General features: G+C 45.2%; 2 protein-coding genes across 8 annotated transcripts in view; one reads left to right on the top strand and one right to left on the bottom strand.

Annotated features, from left to right (window-relative positions):
* Positions 1-1,668: 1,668 nt before the first annotated feature.
* LOC132384426 (zinc finger protein 229-like) lies at positions 1,669-14,976 on the bottom strand. 5 transcript variants are annotated; one of them, XM_059955584.1, is made up of 4 exons: positions 14,843-14,976; positions 11,436-11,604; positions 8,618-8,674; positions 1,669-6,068 (listed from the first exon to the last, which is right to left on the bottom strand). In XM_059955584.1, the coding sequence occupies exon 4, from the start codon at positions 5,651-5,653 to the stop codon at positions 4,277-4,279; it is 1,377 nt and encodes a 458-aa protein (XP_059811567.1). In that variant the 5' UTR covers positions 5,654-6,068; positions 8,618-8,674; positions 11,436-11,604; positions 14,843-14,976; the 3' UTR covers positions 1,669-4,276. The 5 variants fall into 5 exon arrangements, with proteins under 5 accessions (XP_059811567.1, XP_059811565.1, XP_059811564.1 ...); XM_059955582.1 differs by having other exon boundaries at positions 7,777-11,604; XM_059955581.1 differs by having other exon boundaries at positions 1,669-10,047.
* Positions 14,977-15,005: 29 nt separating this feature from the next.
* LOC132384425 (NACHT, LRR and PYD domains-containing protein 3-like) overlaps positions 15,006-21,561 on the top strand; it is a 40,578-nt gene continuing 34,022 nt past the window's right edge. The window contains exon 1 of one of the 3 annotated variants that reach the window (XM_059955578.1): positions 15,006-15,130. The gene's annotated coding sequence lies outside the window, so the exon portion shown is untranslated. Of the gene's footprint in view, positions 15,131-20,453; positions 20,741-21,561 lie in introns of those variants that run through there. The other 2 variants (XM_059955579.1, XM_059955577.1) reach the window with 2 other exon arrangements.

Raw genomic sequence — 21,561 nt, 5'->3', positions numbered from 1 at the left:
GACGACGAGATAGCAATTAAAGAGGAAGCATGTGTCAGGAGTGCAAGGAGGCAGTGAAGGTCCTTACTGACCCTTTGCTTCGATATTCACCAGTGACTGCGACATTGATGAATGTGGATACAGAGAAAAAGGACAGATGTGCTGGGACATGCAGAAGCTTAGAACTACGAGCTGGAAATTGGGAAAACATGAAAATAAACCTTTCCCAGGAGCTACAAGGTTTGTAATCCAGGTAATGATAGAAAGCGAGCGAAGATATCACCCCACAGCCTCCGGATCCAACACATTATCCTCCGCAACGTCCGCCACCTTCAACAGGACCCCACCACCAAGCACATCTTTTCCTCCCTACCCCTCTCAGCTTTTTGCAGGGATCGTTCCCTCCGCGACTACCTGGTCCACACGTCCCTCCCCACAGAACCCCCACCCGGCACTTATCCCTGTAAGCGCAAATGCTACACCTGTTCCCACACCTCCCCCCTTACCACCATTCCGGGCCCCAGACAGTCCTTCCAGGTGAGGCAACACTTCACCTGCGAGTCTGTTGGAGTTGTCTATTGCATCCGCTGCTCCCAGTGTGGCCTCCTCTACATCGGTGAGACCCAAAGCAGATTGGGGCACCGCTTCATCGAGCACCTCCGCTCCATCCGTCACAATAGACAGGACCTCCCGGTTGCCACCCACTTCAACTCTGCCTCTCATTCCCATCTAGATATGTCCACACATGGCCTCCCCAACTGCCATGATGAGGCCAAACTCAGGTTGGAGGTGCAACGCCTCATCTACCATCTGGGTAGCCTCCAGCCTGGTGGTAAGAACATTGAATTCTCCAATTTCCAGTAATTCTCTCCCCCTCCCCCTATCCCAGGTCTCTCTCTGCCTCTCTCCCCTTTCAACTTTCTGCTCCTTTATCTCTACAGTTCTTTCATGCTTATCCCCTCCCCCTTTATCTTTCCTCTGATTGGTTTTCCACCCGGCGCCTCTAGCCCTACCCCCTCCCCTATCTCTATTACTGGGCTTCGGCCCTCTCTCCCCCCCCCATTCCTGATGAAGGGTCTCAGCCCGAAACATTGGCTATTCTTTTCTCACGGATGCTGCCCGACCTGCTGAGTTCTTCCAGCATAGTGTACATATTCGAAGATATTGCTGCGCTTTAGGACGTGACATTTGTGTCATCACTGTCACAGAGAATGGCAGATGTTATTCCCCTTATCAAGAAATATAATGTAGTTCTGAGAGTTATGGGCCAGTGAGTCTTCGGTCAGTTGTGGACAAGGGAAACGAAAGGTTTCTTAAAGACAAAATTTATCAGTATCTGGAGAAATGTATCCTGGTTGGGGAAAGTCAGCATGGTTCTGTGAGGTCAGGTCGTCCCTTTAAACCAGAATAATTTCCATGGACAAATGCAAAATAGGCAGATGAAGTCAGAAGAATCGAACTGGGGCATATTAATTGTTAAGGCGTTTGACTGGGCACGAATTGGCTAAGCAAGGGAAAGCGGATGAGGCAGTGCATGGAGATGTTCCCCAAGGAAGGTATAATCTTTAATACACGCTGCAACTATATCTAGACTCTGCTATTATAGTGTTTTGAGAGACTGGGATTAATTTAGTCATTCTACAGCACTTGTATAATTTACTGAGTTAGGGATGATGAGGAAAGCAAAATACTGAATCCGGAATGAAACTGCACACTCACTAAGCTGAATTCTCGTGTTTTTATAACAGGGCAAATACTGCGATTACAGTAAAGCAATCTTTTCCCATGGAACCCTGCAACTCAAAACCAGCGTTTCAAAGTCTTCTGCAGCATCCTCTGGTGTTTCCCAAATGAAACAGCTCCGAGAATGCGAATGTCAAATTCCCAGTTCAAGTATACACGAGTTTGTCTGAATGTCGATATACCTTTGCACAGCGGGTTTATCTTACCCAGAATAGATGCAATCATATCTCGATCATTTTAACCTTGATTTCACATGGCCAGTGGGGAATCCATGTCTCCCTCTGAAATCAACACCAAAGCAAACAAACTAAAGAACACAGGGAAGGCAAAACAAAAATCAAAACTCGAACGTTTGTTCCTTCAAAACTTTCGACGGTAACTGGCGTATATAGAATAAACATTTACTACCTGGTGAAAATCCTTTTCAAATATTATAAAGAACAAAGGGAAACCAGATGTGGTTGATGGCGGCCCCCATAAACTAACACATTCAATTACGGAAAAGGAAGCAGTCTTTGATATTCACATGTCCCTGCAAATTTATTTCAACCGATTAAAGCAGACATTTGTAAACAGTGAGATCCCATTGTGAAAGAAAGGATAAATTCAAACATGTTTTCAATGCAATCTTAAGAATCTCACGAATGCCGTCCGCTCATTCACGCATGTATTACCTGTGTTTCTCTTTCAACTGAACTCACAAATGCCCAGTCCTTGTGAAATATTTAACACTCTCAGTGCGTTCAAACTATCGCAGAGCATGATCTACTTTTTTTTCTTGTTGAACAGCGAACAAATAATCTATGATAAGTATTAACCGTTATTTAATAAATCATTTCGAGTCTAAAGCAAAGGGACGCTGGTAGTTAGGTATCGTACGCAATATTCAACAGATTAAAATCATGACTTCAGCATGCGACCAAATCTCCAATGATTTAATCGTCTTCTCACCTCCAATCACCGACCAAAGATAGGATTGAGACTGAGCGATTGATTTGTTGCATAGTATTAAGCTTAACAATGGCCATTAACACCGTTTAAGTAACAGACTTGGACTATACTGGGACCGATGCCACAAGCAACTCCAATTGATAACTATAGTCTTTAACGCCTTAGTGATGGAGTAAAGGTGTACTCCTTTAGTGTGATACCTCCCATATAATTATCCTCATGGCAGAGCTGAGGATGATGGAGCCTAACGGAATCTGCATTGCTTGCATCTTCCAAAACAGCTCTATTTCTATCTTTAATATCTATTTTCTTCCTTTTCAGGGGTCTTTTGAAGGCTGTGGCCTGGAGTTACAGGCGATAGGAACATATGACATTATGAAACGGGTGGATACGATAGAGACAGGAAAGTTGTTTCCACTGGTAGATCAGACTAGATAGAGCATCACCATTTAGATTTTGGACGGAGATGAGAAGGAACTGCTTTTCCCAGGGAGTGGTGAATCTGAGGAACTCTCTGCCCAATATTGCAGAATAGGCTACCGCAGTGAATATATTTAAGACAGAGTTGGATAGAGTTTTGCATAGTAGGGGATTTAAGGGTTAAGGAGAAAAGACGGGTACGTGGAGATGACACCATGCTGAGATGGGGTAATATATTTTCTCATCATTGACTGTTCATGGTGAGTCAGGGAATCTAGTGGGATGCACACAGGTAGATAGTTTATGAACCTACGTTGAGACAATCAAAGTCATTTGTCGGTAAGTACAGATTCTCTGTACCTCACTGATCATTATTGCACGGCGTGATTCAGAATTTACGTCCCTGGTTGGGTTCAAGGATAAATCGTTTTGTTCAGTGGGGGACTCGAGTCGGACCATGTGGGTGAGGTACAAAGCAATCTAGGGCTGGCTAGCGTGCGGTTTCTAACAGCATGAATTTGGGAAATTCTGCAAGTTCAAAGGACTTGGATTTGTATAATTGGAGTGGATACCTTCAGAAATACATTGGGAAAATTGCTGCAATATGAGGAGATTGTCAACCACCCTGGCTGGGAAGGGAAAACTGCTGGGGATGCTACTATCTATCTGCTATCAGAGAGGGGGCAGCAGGGGGAGCAACTCAAATCAGAACATACATGAACCACACCGTTCTGGGTACAGTAGCTTAAGAAAATTGGTAAATATATCGGCACATCCTTGAGAGCCTGTTCAATCAACTGGTCATGAGAGAGCAATACCTTACCTCGATAACTACGAGGAAAGGAAATTAACTATAATGTGCTTGCATCTAAATATACACTCAGCTTCACGAGATATACAACGACATGATGGGAGACGTGTGCTGGTTTGAAAAACACAACAATGATTGTTATGGGTTTTGACAAAGGGGACCCAGTAGACGCATTCGTCAAATGTTACGAGAGGAGAAGTGAACGTCACACTGTATTTGCATCAAGTTGATGTACCTTCAGTTGAGATGACCGAGTGAATCCTTTCCCACAGTCTGAGCAGGTGAATGGCTGCTCCCATTGTGAACTCGCTGGTGTGCCATTCGGGTGGATGACCGAGTGAATCCTTTCTTACAGTCTGAGAAGGTGAACAGTCACTCCCCTGTGTGAACTGACTGGTGTCTCAGTAGGTGAGATGACTGAGTGAATCCCTTCCCACAGTTTGAGCAGATAAACGGCCTCTCCCCAGTGTGAACTCGCTGATGTACCTTCAGTTCAGATGACTGAGTGAATCCCTTCCCACAGTCTGAGCAGGTGAACGGCCTCTCCCCAGTGTGACCTCGCTGATGTGCCTTCAGATGGGATGAGCAAGTGAATCCTTTCCCGCAATCTGAGCAGGTGAACGGCCGCTCCCCAGTGTGAACTCGCTGGTGTACCTTCAGTTCAGATGACTGAGTGAATCCCTTCCCACAGTCTGAGCAGGTGAACGGCCTCTCCCCGGTGTGACCTCGCTGATGTGCCTTCAGATGGGATGAGCAAGTGAATCCTTTCCCACAATCTGAGCAGGTGAATGGCCGCTCCCCAGTGTGAACTCGCTGGTGTACCTTCAGTTCAAATGACTGAGTGAATCCCTTCCCACAGAATGAGCAGATGAACGGCCTCTCTCCAGTGTGAACTCGCTGATGTACCTGCAGTTTAGATGAGCAAGTGAATCCCTTCCCACAGTCTGAGCAGGTGAATGGCCTCTCTCCCGTGTGAACTCGCTGATGTACCTTCAGTTTAGATGACTGAGAGAATCCCTTCCCACAGTTTGAGCAGGTGAAACGCCACTCCCTACTGTGAACTTGTTGATGTACCTTCAGGGTAGATGAGCAACTGAATCCCTTCCCACAGTCTGAGCAGGTGAACGGCCTCTCCCCAGTGTGAACTCGCTGATGTACCTTCAGTTTAGATGACTGAGAGAATCCCTTCCCACATAATGAGCAGGTGAACGGCCTCTCCCCAGTGTGAACTGACTGGTGTCTTTGTAGATGAGTTGACTGAGTGAATCCCTTCCCACAGTCTGAGCAGGTAAATGGTCTCTGCCCAGTGTGAACTCGCTGATGTACCTTCAGTTCAGATGACTGAGTGAAACCCTTCCCACAGTCTGAGCAGGTGAACGGCCTCTCTCCTGTGTGAACTCTCTGATGTACCTTCAGATGGGATGACTGAGTGAATCCCTTCCCGCAGTCTGAGCAGGTGAAAGGCCATTCCCCAGTGTGAACTCGCTGGTGTACCTTCAGTTCAAAAGACTGAGTGAATCCCTTCCCACAGTCTGAGCAGGTGAATGGCCTCTCTCCAGTGTGAACTCGCTGATGTACCTTCAGTTTAGATGGGCAAGTGAATCCCTTCCCACAGTCTGAGCAGGTGAACGGCCGCTCGCCAGTGTGAACTGACTGGTGTCTCAGTAGGTGAGATGATTTAGTGAATCCCTTTCCACAGTCCGAGCAGGTGAATGGCCGCTCCCTGGTGTGAACTCGCTGATGAGCCATTAGGTCAGATGATCGAGTGAATCCCTTCCCCACAAATTCAGCAGATGACCAGCCTCTGCCCAGTGTGAACTGACTGGTGTGTCCACAGGTGGGAAGACCGACTGAATCCCTTCTCACACACAGAACAGGTGAATGGCCTTTTCCAGCGTGAACTTACTGATGTACCTTCAGTTGAAATGACCGATTGAATCCATTCCCACTGTCTGAGCAGGTGAATGGGAACACCCCCCCCCCCATGTAAAAATGACGGACGTGCCAGTCAGTCAGATGATGGAGTGAATCCGTCCCCACAGTCTGAGCTGGAAAGATGATAGAGTGAATCCCTTGTGTCTCTTCTTAAATATCTGGACAAGGACAGCAAAACTGGCCTGTTGTGTTCAGGATTTCCATAGACAAATTCCTTGTCATTTGTAACCTGTAAAAAGATTTACAAAATCCATTAATGGGTGTAGAACAACATTTCAGATGAGATCACTTTAGTTGTCAAGGGGTGAACTGACACCATACTGTTACAGTGAAGTTCAACCCAAGTTGGAGACAGAAATCATCTTCTAACTGGGCAAAGTGCTGGTATCTGGAATGACCATCAAACTCTCTGATGCTCTCTACAAGAATGGGGCATTTCTGCCATCTCCAATCTGTGACCAGGCTCAGTTTGACTCTCTCCATTGGTATTCTTCCCTGTTCCTACTGAGCTACATGGGAGCCTGGCCCCACAGGAACTGAAACACTCTCCACAGACCCACCACTCTCTGTATAAAAAAAACTTACCCCTGACATCCCCTCAGTATCTTTTTCCAAGCACCTTAAAACTATGCCCCCTCGTGTTAGCCATTTCATCCCTGGGTAAAAAAACCTCTGACTATCCACTCGATCAATGCCCCTCATCATCTTATCCACCTAAAAAAAGGCTCTAAACATAAACAAGGAGATTATACATTGCTTTGAGGATTTGTTAGTATACAAAATTATGAGGGTACAGATGGGGTAAACGCCAGCAGCATTTTCCACTGAGGTTGTGTGGGACATCAACCAGAGGTCATGGTAAGTTGGGAAGGTGAAAATTCAATGGAAACATGTGGAAAAGCTCTTCACTGAAATGGTTGTGAGAGTGTGGAATGAGATGTCAGCACAAGTGGTGAATATGAGCTCGGTTTCACCATTTAAAATAAGTTTGGATGGAAGCCTGGATGGTAGAGGTATGGAGGGCGATGGTCCCGGTGCAGGTAGTCGCATTAGACAGAGTAAATGTTTTTTCAGCATTGACTAGATGGGCCAAATAGCCTGTTTCTGTACTGAACTTCTCAATGTTTCTATGTCAGAGAAGCTGGCCAAACTTGTCTGGAAGGGAAAAGGTAGGAATGACAATGGAGCAGCAATGGCTGGAGTTTCAGGGAGCAATGCAGGAACTGAGTGATCGATACATCCCAAAGAAGTGGAAGCATTGGAAAGGAAGGAGGACACAACCATGGCTGAAATGAGAAGCCAAAGCCAACATAACAGCTAAAGAGAGGGCAAACAAAAGAGCAAAAACTATTGGGAAGCTTTGAGAAACCAACAGAAGACTAATAAACAAGTCAGATGAGTTCAGGACATAGAATGATGATTAATGAGTCAGTCATTAATGAGTCTTGGCAGCACCCAACAGTTTGAGGCATTTAGAGGAACAAAATATCCGGAGCTTCAATATCTCTTGAGAACCAAGGTTCCCTGCACCAGTTATCTTTCAACTTCTATTTTGGCAGGCACATACGAACTGGATACCTTCAAAATTTCATTTCTGAAGGCCTCCCACTTACCAAGTACTCCTTTGTCAGAAAACAGCCTGTCCTAAACCACACTTGTCAGATCCTTTCTGATAACATCAAAATTGACCTTTCTCCAATTTAGAATCTCATCCCCTGGTCCAGACCTCTCTTTTCCCATATTTACTTTGAATCTCATGGCATTATGATCACTAATTTCTGTCACCAGCCCTGGATCATTTCCTAACAGCTTATTGCACACTTATACATTGGAAATTCTACATACTAATTAAGGGCACATTTGACAAACTCTACCCCATCTAGTCCTTTTACAGTAATCGAGTCCCAGTCAATATAGGGAAAGTTAAAATCACTTACTGAATCAACCTTTGTTTCTTGGCATGATCCGCGATCTCTCTACAAATTTGTTCCTCTAAATCGCTCAGACTGTTCGGTGCAACCAAGTCCCAATAATGGATAGAATATCATAAATCCCTGTCCTCAGCTCATGTGGAATCTGGACAGAAGGAATGGAGACAGGCTAACCCCTACTGACATCAATGGATCTGGGGTTGAGAGGGTGAACAACTTTAAGTTCCATGGCACAAACATCACCAAGGATCTCACATGGTCTGCATACACTGGCTGTGTTGTGAAAAAAGCTCAGCGCCTCTTTCACCTCAGGTGGTTGAAGAAGTTTGGGATGGGGACCCAAATCCTAAGGACTTTCTACAGGAACACAATTGAGAGCATCCTGACTGGCTGCATCACTGCCTGGTATGGGAACTGTACTTTCCTGAGTTGCAAGAACCTTTACCGGTAGAGGGAAGAATGGATTAAATTAAATACCAGCAAATTCTGGAAGCAAACATCACACTGTCTGTAAAAAAGCTGAAGATGAAAAGAGAATGGCTTCTACAATAAGATAATGAACCTAAACATAACTCAAAATCCACAATGGACTACCTCAAGAGGTGCAAGCTGAAGGTTTTGCCATGGCCCTCACAGTCCCCCGATCGAAACATCATCAAGAATCTGTGGATGGACCTCAAAAGATCAGTGTATGCAAGACGGCTAAAGAATGTCACAGAACTAGAAGCCATTTGCAAGGAAGAAAGGGTGAAAATCCCCCAAACAAGAATTGAAAGACTCTTAGCTGGCTACAAAAAGCGTTTACAAGCTGTGATACTTGCCAAAGGGGGTGTTACTAAATACTGACCATGCAGGGTGCCCAAACTTTTGCTTCGGGCCCTCTTCCTTTTTTGGTATTTTGAAACTGTAAAGATGGAAATAAAAAAGCTTTCTTGCTTAAAATATTAAAGAAATGTGTCATCTTTAACTTATGCCTTTTGGAAATCAGTTCAAATTTTACTCGTTTAACAGTAACAGAAATTTTGACCAGGGGTGCCCAAACTTTTTCATGCCAGTGTAATTGAGCAGGCCTCCTTTAAAGCGGCCGTCTCCGCCCAGAAGGCTGAGCTGTTCCTACAACTAAGAATACCACTATGACTCCTCACTATGGACTTACAGAAATAAGCCAGGACAATGGGCCAAAATAAATGAGGAAATCTGTAAAGAACTTGCTATAAAACAGCAGTTCCACTGCATCCATCATCTGAAAGCAGAGGCATAGTGGAACGAGCCAAAGGTACTTTGAAAGATAAGTTGGCAAAACTTACACAGGAAACTGGTACTACTTGTTGGTGTAACCAGAATGAGAGTGCACCCTATCAAGTGGGAAGTAGCAACTGTATCACGTTACTGGCGGAACTGATAAGGACTGAAAAATGTACTGGTTAATGGTGATTTTAATGACCCTAAGGGAACCTGCCCCTGTCTCGGGAGCCCCCAGTTTAACACTTTCCTGTCCCTCTGCCACACCTATGCTAAGCAAGTAGAGCGGGGAGCATGTTGGGTAAGTGGTGAAATTCTCCAACATGGTAAGACTATGATCCCCCTGTCAGTGGTGCCCCTGAATACTGGTGAAGTAAATTCAGTTCTGATGTTTTCTGATAGCCGTAATGGTAGCATTGTCAATTGCACCATATCCAGGTCTGGAAGGTGAGACTGGGGATGGTGTTGCTTTGAGGGTTGGAGACGTAGATCTCCTCCACAAGACCCCTCCAAGCTATGGCCGGGGATAAGAGTTACATCTCCAGCAGTGGCTAGAACTACTTGTTGGTGGAACCAGAATGAGAGTGTACCCTATCAAGTGGGAAGTAGTAACCATACCAAGAGTCAAACTCATGATACCCCTGGACCACTAAATGGAACTTATTGGGTTTGTGGAAATAGGGCCTACCCCTGGCTGCCGGGAGAAAGAACAGGGCAGCTGCATGGAACCACACCCGACCAGACGGGTTCTCGAGGAGGAACGAGGGTCGGAGTGGTTGTTGCTACTTGGCTGACCTTGTGCCACACTTGAGGATCCTGGCTCAGCCTCAGGATCAACCCCATTGGAATAGGCAACGAAGGGGTATAACGGAATCTGAGAGATTATGGTTGATTGCCTCTCCCTCCTATGGGGTAGCCAGAAATTCCAGGGAAATAATTAATTTAGCAGCCGCTCCAGAAGAATTGGCCAATAATGCAGCTGAAGCACTGACTTGGGTTTTTGGTTCCATGGCTCTCTTCCAAGGAAGGTGGGACCTGTACAAAAGGGACCACAACAAGAGAGAAGGTTCTTCAGAAACTGAAGATCTGAAGACAGATAAGTCACCTGCAACAAATGGTTTACACCCACAGTTCTGAAAGAGGTGGCCGGAGAGATTGTGGAGGCATTAATAATGATCCTTCAAGAATCACTCAATTTAGAAATGGCTCTGGAAGACTGGAAAATTGCAGAAGTCACTCCACTCTTCAAGAAGGGAGAGAGGCAGAAGGAAGGAAACTATAGGTCACTTAGTCTGACAGTGGTTTGAAAGATGTTGGAGTCGATTGTTAAGGATGTGAGCTCAGGGTACTTGGAAGCATAAGATAAAATAGGCCAGAGTCAGCATTGTTTCCTCAAGGGAAAATCTTGCCTGATGAATTTGTTGGAATGCTTTGAGAAATAATAAGCAGGGTAGACAAAGGAGAATTGGTTGATATTGTGTACTTGGATTTTCAGACCTTTGACAAGGGGCCACACATGACGCTCCTTAACGAGCTCTGAGCCTGGTTGGGCAGCGATGAAGAAGGGGCTGATCTTGGATATAAATCGAAGGTCGGTTGCAGTGGGAAAGGGCCGGGAGCGAGCCAGACAGCTGGACAGTCTGGGCCGGGAATGTCGGATCAGTTAGTTCTGGTTCCCCAAACTGTGAGAGTAGGTGTCGGTAACGAGGATCTGTTTATGTGTGCAGTTGTGGGGTAAATGGTGGGAAAGTTGTGGGGCTACTGGCGGGGTGGAAGGAGGTTGGAGATATGGGTTATCGGACACAGTGTGACCCAGGAGGATGGGTCCTAGGGCAGATTCAGTTGTAAGCAAGGGAGGATCTGGTCCATTGCATCAGACAGCTTTCAGGAAGCAACAAATCTCTCTTTATATTAATCACTGTCTAATCTTGCTGCTACCATTGTGTTTGTCACAGAGCCCAGAGTCTGGGAACAGCTCGATGGTAGGAAGCAGATGGTGATGATGGGAGGCTGTTTATTGGAGTCAAGGCCCGTGCCTCCTGGAGCTCCCCAGGGTGACACCCATTGCTACTTGTCATCTATGTCAATAATCTGGTTGAGAATGTACAGGGTATGGGCAGTGAGTCTGCAGCAGGTAATTGCAAACAATTACTTCTTTTTGCAAGATAGTAACACCCCTCTTTCCCACTCCACACTCAGAACTGACCAAAAGCTACTTCAGAAGATGCAAGCTCTTCAAATGAGCAAACACTGAGGGAATGTGAGAGACTTTAAAGAGCTGGAATACTGACAGTACATTACCAGACCTGGAGTGATTGCAACTGTCTGACAGACTTAACTGATACATGCATTCTCACCTCAACTATTCCCTACTTTATTCTGTACAGATATGTAAGACCAGTGTTTGTGTAAATGAGACTAACCAAACTTGCTCCTGACTGAATCACTGGAATCTCCGAGTCAGAATGGTTCTCTCCAGTCGGTGCTCTCAGTCCTCGGGCTGGTTCACTTGCTGCTGTTCCCTCATCTTCATTCGCGGTTTACTTCCAGTTGTGGGTTTTTATTCAAATAAATCTCTCACCGCAGGTCTAACTTTAGCATGAGAGATAATGAAGCATGTTAACAAAATATTAACAAATATTAAAATATCAAATATTAACAACGCAGAACAAAATATTCCTGCTCACTGAAATCTAAACAGTAAAGACAAATATAACAATCTCAGTAAACAAACAATCTCGCACGTCACAAAACCTGATGTGGGATAGGAAGGAGTCATCGTTCAGTCATGGTCAGATACAAGATGCAGGAACAGAATTAGGTGATTCCATCCATCAAATCTGCTCCACCACTCAACCATGGCTGAGATTTATTCCAACACCATATCCCTGACTTCCTCCTGTAACCCTGAAGCTACTTAGCAATCATGAGTGTATTGATCTCTGCCATAAATATACCCAAATGGCAGCCTCAACCAACCTCTGTGGCAACAAATTCCACAGATCAGCCATCTTTTGGCTGAAGAAATTTTTTCTCGTTTCAGTTTTAAAGGGAAGCATCTTCATTCTGAGCCTGTGCTGTCAGATCACAGACTCTCCGTCTAATGGAAACATCCTCTCCATGTCCACTGTATCCAGGCTTTTCAGCATTCGGTAGGTTTACTTAACCACCCCCTTCCCTTTCGCCCCCGTCTGAACTCCATTGAGCACAGTACCATAACCATCAAATGCTCATCATGCATAATGCCGATGATTCCTGAGATTATTCATGTGAACCTTGTTAGCAACAACTGCACTGAACACATTCCCAAGTATAAAAGACAATCAGAAAATTTAAACCATTCCAGAGTGAATGGAATAAAAAGAAACTGGATTCACCAGAATCGCTGAACAGGTAAGGAACTGCTGTGGGGAGAGATTCAAATTTAATGATTCAGGTTCACAATCTTTTGTCAGAATGGATTGAGAGTTTTTCATTTTTAGTGCAGATCTCCAGCAACTTGAGTTTCTGTTTGATTTCCACTGTCTGACAGACATGTGACAGCGAGGAGGAATTTCCAAACACAGTTCGAACACTGAACCCCCCCCAGGTCTATTTCTACTGGTGCAAACACAGAACTGCCCATTTATTCCCAGCCTACCCTTGTGAGGGATGGAATACAAACTCATTCTCTCCTCAGATTAGCAGCATTGTTTCAAAGGAACTCCAGAAACAAACATTTTATCTCAGACCAGAAACACTCGCTCAACACCTCATAAACCGGGGCAGCTTGATCCCCGGGTCCATTTTACTTGGGTCTAAACAGGGGTGCAGTGATGCCGGAGCTCACCGGAGCACCACTCCAGCACCTCTGTAACAAAGTCAAAATAAACAAGCGGGGAATTTAACAGCGGCTGCATATTAAATAGAGGGAATTTTACGGAAGCAGGGGTTGGTGACTGGTGGGGAAACCATTAGGATAGGATATTGGATTGGTTTTGGTGAAGCCCTGGAGCTGTGACTGTTTTTTATTTAGGTATTTGTGAAGTTTGTCTCGCTCGACCCGTTGTCTTCCCAGCATACCCTGCTGTAGCCTCCCGCCATTTCACAGATCCTCAGTCTCTCTGCAGCCGAGGAATAACTGTACACAAGTGTGAGCATTTTTCCACTCTTTCCAATGGGTACCATTGGATTCCAATTAGCAGCAATATTAAGCAAGGAAGGAACATTGAAAACCAAGGTTAAAAGTCAAAAATAATGAAAGAAAAATTCACTGCTCACTTATCTTCGGCCTGACTTTGATGAAATATTCAAGGCAATTATCCAAAATCCTCTTCTACTCCTACATAAAGTGAATTTTTTTTTACACAAGCCAAATGGAAAAAAAAACATTTCTAGGCTAGTTTTATGTCATTTCAACTATCATTAATAGCGGATCAATCCCTTGCCCTAGTTCCACTTTTAGTTGATTGGAAAGAGGCTTTGTTTTCTCTTTGTGTTGATACGAAAAGGAGTAATTTAGTGAGGCAATGAACGAGACGAAACGCACTTCCAAACTTCCTGAATAGTTGCTCTCCTCCCCGTTAACATCTGTCACTTGCAAAATAAGATAATTTTTATTCGTATTGATACGATAATTATTTATGTAAAGATTCAAGTTTCTTTAACTGTTTATATATTTAAAGACTAAACAGGATCTGTAAAGGTCTAACCATGTAAAACCCAGCATGTGAAGATACTGTGAGCATTGACACTCACAAGTACATTCCTGTCCAACCATTTCTGCGACAGAAACGGTACGAGGCGAAGTTGGCAACCTTCTGCTTTTGAGACTAATATTCAGCAATATTCGTGGCTTTAGCAATAGTTCATTAGACATTCTTTTCTTATACTTGATTCCAATTGGTTCCAGTTTAGGTGGCCAGAAGTGTAAAAAACTTATTTGCTTTATTTCTGTTATTTTTATACCTGCTTAGGAACACTGCTAAGCACTGCTGTCTGCTCTGACTCAGTTGTTATAGTAAGGCTACATCTGTGGTGGTCCGTGGAGTACTCGCTAATACAGAAGTAAATTTTCTCACTAACAACCTTATGGCTTCAACCAAACAATGTTAACTCCTTTCGTTTGTAATTAAGATGAAGAGTGTAACAAAAATAAAATACAAGAGACTGATCATGGTGAAAGTGACAAAAGCTGTGTTTCGCCTGCCTCTAAGTCAAATTTTCTAACCAGGTCCAAACGCAGTTCTGAAAGTCAGGCTTGTGTCCCTGTTCAGATGATTGATGGCTAGAATCTTGTTAATGTCTTAACTATCACTATAGTTCTGTGGAGCTCTAGAATTTATATATAGAATTTCTTTCATCTTGGATTAGTGTTCTGACATTATAAGAAGTCCTGTTCATATATATGTCACACCCAATTTGTGTACCTGCTCATGACATGAATGGGGTAAGGAAGTTGCCCAGTACATGAAATCAGCAGGTACACTAATTGGGGGTGCCATACGAGGGGTGATTGATAAGTTCGAGGCCTAGAATGGAAGGAGTCAATTGTAGAAAAACTAGCAATTTTTAATTATCTGAAACAGAAGTACCACAAAAGTTATTAACATCAAACTTTCTGCATAATCACTCAAAGAGTTGAACTGCATGCGCAGTTAACGAGAGCTGCGGACATCAATCACCCCTCGTACAGCTTCGGCACTGCAACCCGCCACAGGGGGGGGGTAAAACTAAAATCAGAGCCGCGGCCTTGGAGAGCATGCAGCCGTCCAGCAGAGCTCCGTCCCGACCCTTTCCCAATGCGATCGACCCTCGAATTACACAAACCGAAGATTAGACCCTTCCTCACCTCCGCCCGAACCGGAACACCACCAAACACGACTGGGGTCGGCACTGCGCCTGCGCTGACCAGGAGTTCGCCGCAGCGCCATCCGTGCTCGGAGGTCGCCATATCGACAACAGTGGCTGGAAGTCGCCGCAGCGCCGTCAATGGCCGGAGGTCGGAGCAGGTTTGGCAGTCCTGTTCTTTAACTGGGACACACCGACCTTCACATCAACTTCGTCCAGCCGTCTTTGAAGACAAACAAACATAATTCTTCTCAGCGATCAACTGTCTGAATGACTCCGGCTGCTAAAGGTAGGGTCGCCTGAACATTGTCAACATTGTTCATTTATAGTCTGCAGGGTCGAGAGATATTCTGTTGAAGACTGTGTATACACCCCGCGAGCAATTCTGTTTTAGATTTGGATTCAGAATGAAAACCATGATTAATTGTGTTATACCGCTGAAATTATAAGGGCTATCTATTAAGGTGTATTAAGACCAAGGAGATGGTGGTGGACTTTAGGAGACCTAGGCCTCATATGGAGCCAGAGATCATTAATGGAGAATGTGTGGAGCAGGTTAAGACCTACAAGTATCTGGGAGTGCAGTTAGACGAGAAGCTAGACTGGACTGCCAACACAGATGCCCTGTGCAAGAAAGCACAGAGTCGACTGTACTTCCTCAGAAGGCTGGCGTCATTCAATGTTTGTAGTGAGATGCTGAAGATGTTCTATCGGTCAGTTGTGGAGAGCGCCCTCTTCTTTGTGGTGGCGTGCTGGGGAGGCAGCATTAAGAAGAGGGACACCTCACGTCTTAATAAGCTGGTAAGGAAGGTGGGCTCTGTTGTGGGCACAGAACTGGAGAGTATGGCAGAGCGGAGGGCACTGAGTAGGCTATGGTCAATCATGGAAAACCCTGAACATCCTCTGCACAGCACCATCCAGAGACAGAGAAGCAGCTTCAGTGGCAGGTTGCTGTCAATGCAATGCTCCTCAGACAGGATGAAGAGATCATTACTCCCCAACGCCATTCGGCTCTACAATTCAACCACCAGGGGCAAGACATGTTAAGTGCCGGGGTTAGGACTGAGCTACCACTCAATGCACTTTAGTAAACTATTTAAGAACTTTTTAAAAGCTATTTATTAATGCTTTTTGGGAGGGTGATTTTAGATGCATATCATATTTATACTGAGTTAAATACTGTATGTAATTAGTTTTGCTACAATAAGTGTATGGAACACTGGAAAAATGTTGAATTTCCCCTTGGGGATGAATAAAGTATCTATCTATCTATCTATCTATTAAAACACAAGCTATTCCCTCTCGTGACGTCACAGGCACCCACACGCGCCTGACGTCACATACACGGGCTCCCATAATCGGGATCTGTCACGTCTGTCGCCGTCACGCGGCGAGACTGTTTAACGGCAGAGCAAACGATCAACTGACACCCCTGGGTGTCACCAGTGGATTTCGGATCTACGCTATTCCCATTGGCCCGAGCTGATGTCAGTCACTGATTACATCCAATAGCTGAGCCAGACCAGCCGAGAGGGCGTTATCTCCGTTGAAGGTTCTGCCCCACGAAATAAATGTCGCGCTTTCTGATTTATTTCCATTTTCCTCTGAGGGAAGTTGGGGGCGTTTGAGAAGTGTCTCCTGTGACCAGATTCTGATGTATCACAGAGAGGTGGGACAGACCGCTCGGCCCATCGGCTTGATTCTGGCTCCGCGGGGACGGAGGGATCCCGGCAGACGAAAGAGGGAAAGGAGGGATTTTATTGAAAGCACATAGATGGCATGAGAGAGGGCGGACAGAATGTTTGTCCCGGTCGGGACAGGAGGGTCTCATCTGTGGAAATGTCTAAGCCCACGGTGATGGCGAGCAGAGGGATTTACCACATTGTGGGGCAATCACCGGCACCTGCTATTGTGCCTGCAATGTAGCACGTCACATTGTAGTTGACCTGCTACAATGGTCATGGCAAAGTGGGGATAAGAGGGGTGTTGGGGGTCAACAATGGACAGGCCCGGATTCTTAATGAATGACAGGATGGGCTGGAGGGGCCCACTGGCCTGTTCTTGTTCCTGGTGTCTGTGTGTTTACAGAGAAGGAATAACCAGATCCTTCCCAGGCCTGCAGGATGTCCGAGTCGGTGTTGTCAGGAGCGGGGCTTGGAGACCACTTGTTCCCAAACTGGGTCAACTATTTGGCTGAAATACAGAGAAACATAGAAAATCTACAGCACAATACAGGCCCTTCGGCCCACAAATTCTCTACCTTAGAAATTACCTAGCATTACCCATGGGCCACTATTTCTCTAAGCTCTATATACCTATCCTGGAGTCTCTTAAAAGACCCTATCGTATCCACCTCCACCATCATTGCCGGAAGACCATTCCACGCACTCACCACTCTCTGCGTAAAAAACTTACCCCTGACATCTCCTCTGTACCTGTACATTTCTGAGGCTGTTGTTGACAGACAATTTATATTTATATGGCAAAATGATGCAAAATTCATTTTTTCATTTTGTGCGACACAGATCTGTATAATTTATTTGGTCTATATTTTGAAGTACAAGTTCAAAGTAAAGTTATTTTCAGAGTACATATACGCTGCCTTATACAATGCTGAGATTCATCATCTTGCGGGCATTCACTGTCAATCCAAGAGACACAATAGATTCAAAGAAAGACAACACACAACAGGACTGACACAATGTAGAAGAGAGAACACACTGTGCAAATCATGTGTATGTAACGACAGCTGTATAACTCATCTCCTTCTACCTTAGGCCACAAACTTATCAATTACTCATCTGTGGACACTTTCTGAAGGCCCAAGATCCGTATGCTCCACGACCGCTGGACTAAGTATGTAAATGTAGGTGGGGACTATGTTGAAAAATAAATGTGCTAGGTTTTCTAAAATTAACTCTTTCTACCTTAGGCCACAAACTTATCAATCATCCCTCCTAAGACTGAAAATATCCTCACACTCTTGTGAGCCTTGTTGGGATTGCACCTACAGTACTGTGTAAAATCCTGCTCTCTGTACTCACAGAGGTTATTTGTGCAAAGAATGTACTGGAGCACCTCAGGCAACATGCGCAAAGTGCTGGAGGAAATCAGCAGGACCAGGCAGAATCTACAGAAAAGGATAAGAAGTCAACATTCTGGGCCAAGGCCCTTCATCAGGGCTGGACCTCAGTCACAAAGGCAGCATCTAGTGACAGAAATGGCCAGTCGAGATTTTGGATCGACGACCTCACTCTGGACTGTAAGCGGAGTGGAGATGACCAGAGAAAAGGGGCTGAGGTGTGGGCATTTGAAATGAACAATAGAGTGACAGCTGGGTCCAGTAGAAGGGAAGTGAGAAGTTGGTAGTAGTGGCAGGGTAATGGAGGTGTCACACAGAGTCACACAGGGCTGGCGCAGATGGAAATTAATTACACAGAGGTTTTAAAAGGGTTAGATAATATTTGTTATAGAGAGCAGAATGAAGATTCTGCACAGTGATCTCAGAATGCTGTGGTCATCCCAGAAGAAAGATGAAATATGAAATCTCTTCCTTTTAGAGAATCGAGGACTGAAAGGTGAACAGATTGAAATGCACAACATCATGAATGGTTGAAACAGGGGCCAGAGTCTCATAAAAAGGGGTGGACTGTTCATGACTGGGAGGAGGAAAAATGTCTCCCGTCAGAGCATAGTGAATCACGAGACTCAAATGGCAGTGAAGACTCAGTCTGCCTCCTCACATTAAGCGTAGGTCAGCACATCTGCAGAGACTGCAGGAAGCACAAAATTGAGGATCAGGCAAAAATCTCACGCAGCATCTGTGGAGCGAAATTAGCAGCTGACATTTCAGGCTGAGACTGAGAGTCAGGGGACGGTGATAAGTACGGTGAGGGGAAGGGGTGGGGGCAAAGCTGGGAAGATTTAGGTAAGTGTGAGATAGATCCGGGTGTGGAGGGTGATGAAAGAAGGGTGGAGGTAGTGATTGGGTCCAGGAGATCAGAAAATAAATTTAGTTTGAAGTATGAAATGAAATGACACACAGGTCACCATATACAACGCTGAGATTTGTTTCCTTGTGGGCATACACATTAAATTGAAGAGCCAGAATAGAATCAATGAAGGACCGTCCCCAACAAGGTGGAGAAGCAAACACTGCGCTAAAGACAATTGTGCAAATAAAAAAGTGAAAATAAAATATTAATAATGATGATAATAATAATGACAAAAAATGAGCAAAAATATCAGATAAAGAGTGAGTCAATAGATTCTGGGAACATTTCAGTGATGGCATGAGTGAAACTGCATGAAGTTATCTCCTTTGATTCATTATCCTGATGGGTGAGAGACAATAACTGTTCCTGAACCTGGTGGTGTGAGGGTCTTGTACCTTTTTCCTGATAGCAAGAGTGAGAGGAGAACATGGTCTGGGTGGTGGGATCCATGATGTTGGATACTGCTTTCCTGTGACAACTGTCCGTGTAGATGTGCTCAATAGTGGGGAGGGCTTTACCCATAATGGACTGGGTTGTATCCACAATTCTTTGTAAGACTTTCCCTTAAAGGGCATTGGTGTTTCCCTCTCAGGCCATGATGCAGCCAGTCTATATACTCTCCACCACACATCTATAGAAATTTGTCAAAGTTCTAGATGTCCTGCTGAAACATCTTCACAAACTCCTCAGGGTGCAGAGATACGGTTGTATTTTCTTCATAATTGCATGCACTTGCTGGGCCCATGCCATGTCCTCTGAAATAATAAGAATTTAAAAGTGGCTGACCTTCTCCACCTCTGATCCCCCGATGAGGACTGGCTCATGGATGTCTGGGTTCCTCCTTCTGAAGTCAATAATCAGCTCCTGGTCTTGCTGACGTTGAGTGAGAAGTTGTTATTGTGGCAACACTTGGCCAGATTTTCAATTTCCTTCCTACATGCAGGTTTGTCACCTACGGCAGTGCAGTTGTCAGCGAACTTGAATATTTAATTGGAGCTGTGCTTAGCCACACAGTTAGAGGTGTAAAGCAGGGGGTTAAACACACAGTCTCATAGTGAGTGACCTGTGCTGACGAGGTTGTGGACATGTTGTTGCCAATCTGAACTGACTGGGAACAAACTTTTGTGGATCTGCACCATAATGAGCGGGTCCCCACCACAAGTAGGAGCAGAGGATTCCAGAGATTCAGGACTCCTTTGAGAGAAGAGACTTCTGCACACCTCGATTTTAACTGATTGGCCCCTTAATTTTCAAATAAGTCTCTCTCACTACTGAAACCATCTCAGAACCTACGCTCTAAAGGACCCCTACATGATCAGTTATTTTTCGATAACTGAAATCGTGCAATGATTAACTAATAGCAATAACAATCGATATAAAACTGACTGGCGTCTGCAACGCAACAGCCGGAGTGTCCAGTTGCTCAAGGGGATATTGAGATCAAGTTTGAAACGTATTGTGGAGGCCAAGTCTCTGGATGCATTCAAGAGAGAGTTAGATAGAGTTATAGATAGTGGGGTCAAGGGATATGGGGAAAGGGCAGGAACGGGGCACTGATTGTGTATGATCAGCCATGATCACAGTGAATGGCGGTGCTGGCTAGAAGGGCCGAATGGCCTACTCCTGCACCTACTGTCAATAGATTAGATTTAAGGGGATGGTAGCATTGAATGCTGAGCTGCGTCGATAAAGAGCATCCTGATGTTTGTACCTTTGCTGTCCAGATGCTCCACGGTTGAGTGAAGAGCCAGTGAAACCGCATCTGTTGTGCCGAGAAGCAGATGATCGCAGGTTTCATGCTGCGCATGCGCTTATCGCAGGTTTCATGCTGCGCATGCGCTTATCGCAGGTGGGCGGAGTTTGGGGAAAGTTTTCACCCGTCGAGAGAGGCTCCCGGCTCACCGGTGAGTATTTGCGCCTGTCGCGGAGTGTTGCTGGTCTGATATCGGGCAGTGTACCCAGTTCAATTCACCGAACGGAAAGAGCACTTTAAAACGGAGAAATTGTACTTTCCGGGCGCAGCTCCACTTGTAGGAGTTTCTGCCTTGGCCCGTTCAGACAAGGCATTGAGACACAGATCCGACACTCTCTCGTTATTCCTGATCCTTCCTGGATTGAGCGTTACCGCCACCCACTGCAATGGGAGGATAACAGAGCCAGATTCCGCCACCCAAACTTACTGTAATTTAAAAAGTTCACCAGGGTCCCGTCACTTAACAGTCCTTGAATATCCTGCAAACAAGCTACCCCAGACCTACCCCATAAAACAGAGCAGAATTAGGCTGTTTGGCCCATAGAGTCTGCTCCACCATCACATCGTGCCTGATCTAATTTTCCTTCTCCCCATATCCCTTCATGCCCAGACTGATCAAGAATCTAGCAAATCTGCCTTAAATACACTTTCAGCCTTGGCCTTTACAACTGCCTGTGGCAAAGCATTCCACAGGTGCATCACTCTAAAGTAAAGAAATTCAGCCTCATCTGTGCACTGAAACGACGCCCCTCCATTCTGAGGCTGTGTCCTCTGGTGTTAGACCCTCTCAAAAAACGGTATCGAGGACTGAATCAGCGCTCAATATCACCGGCATATGTCGTGAAGCTTGTTGTTTTGTGTTACATCCGTAAACATTTTCCAGTCTGGTAACATCCAGGATCGCATCAAAGTCCTGATGAAACGTAGCGCTGTCACGCTGTTTGTAATTGTGTGCATGTGTTAGGCCCAGGG

This window comes from Hypanus sabinus, chromosome 32 (genome assembly GCF_030144855.1).
Source record: "Hypanus sabinus isolate sHypSab1 chromosome 32, sHypSab1.hap1, whole genome shotgun sequence".
Taxonomy (NCBI): Eukaryota; Metazoa; Chordata; class Chondrichthyes; order Myliobatiformes; family Dasyatidae; genus Hypanus; species Hypanus sabinus.
The sequence above is the reverse complement of the archived record's forward strand: the minus strand, read 5'-3'. Positions and strand labels throughout refer to the sequence as shown.

What these genes read in the sequence shown, in the direction of transcription:
- LOC132384426 (XM_059955582.1), bottom strand. Translation starts at nt 5,653, where the DNA reads ATGGCTCATCAGCGAGTTCACACCAGGGAGCGGCCATTCACCTGCTCG.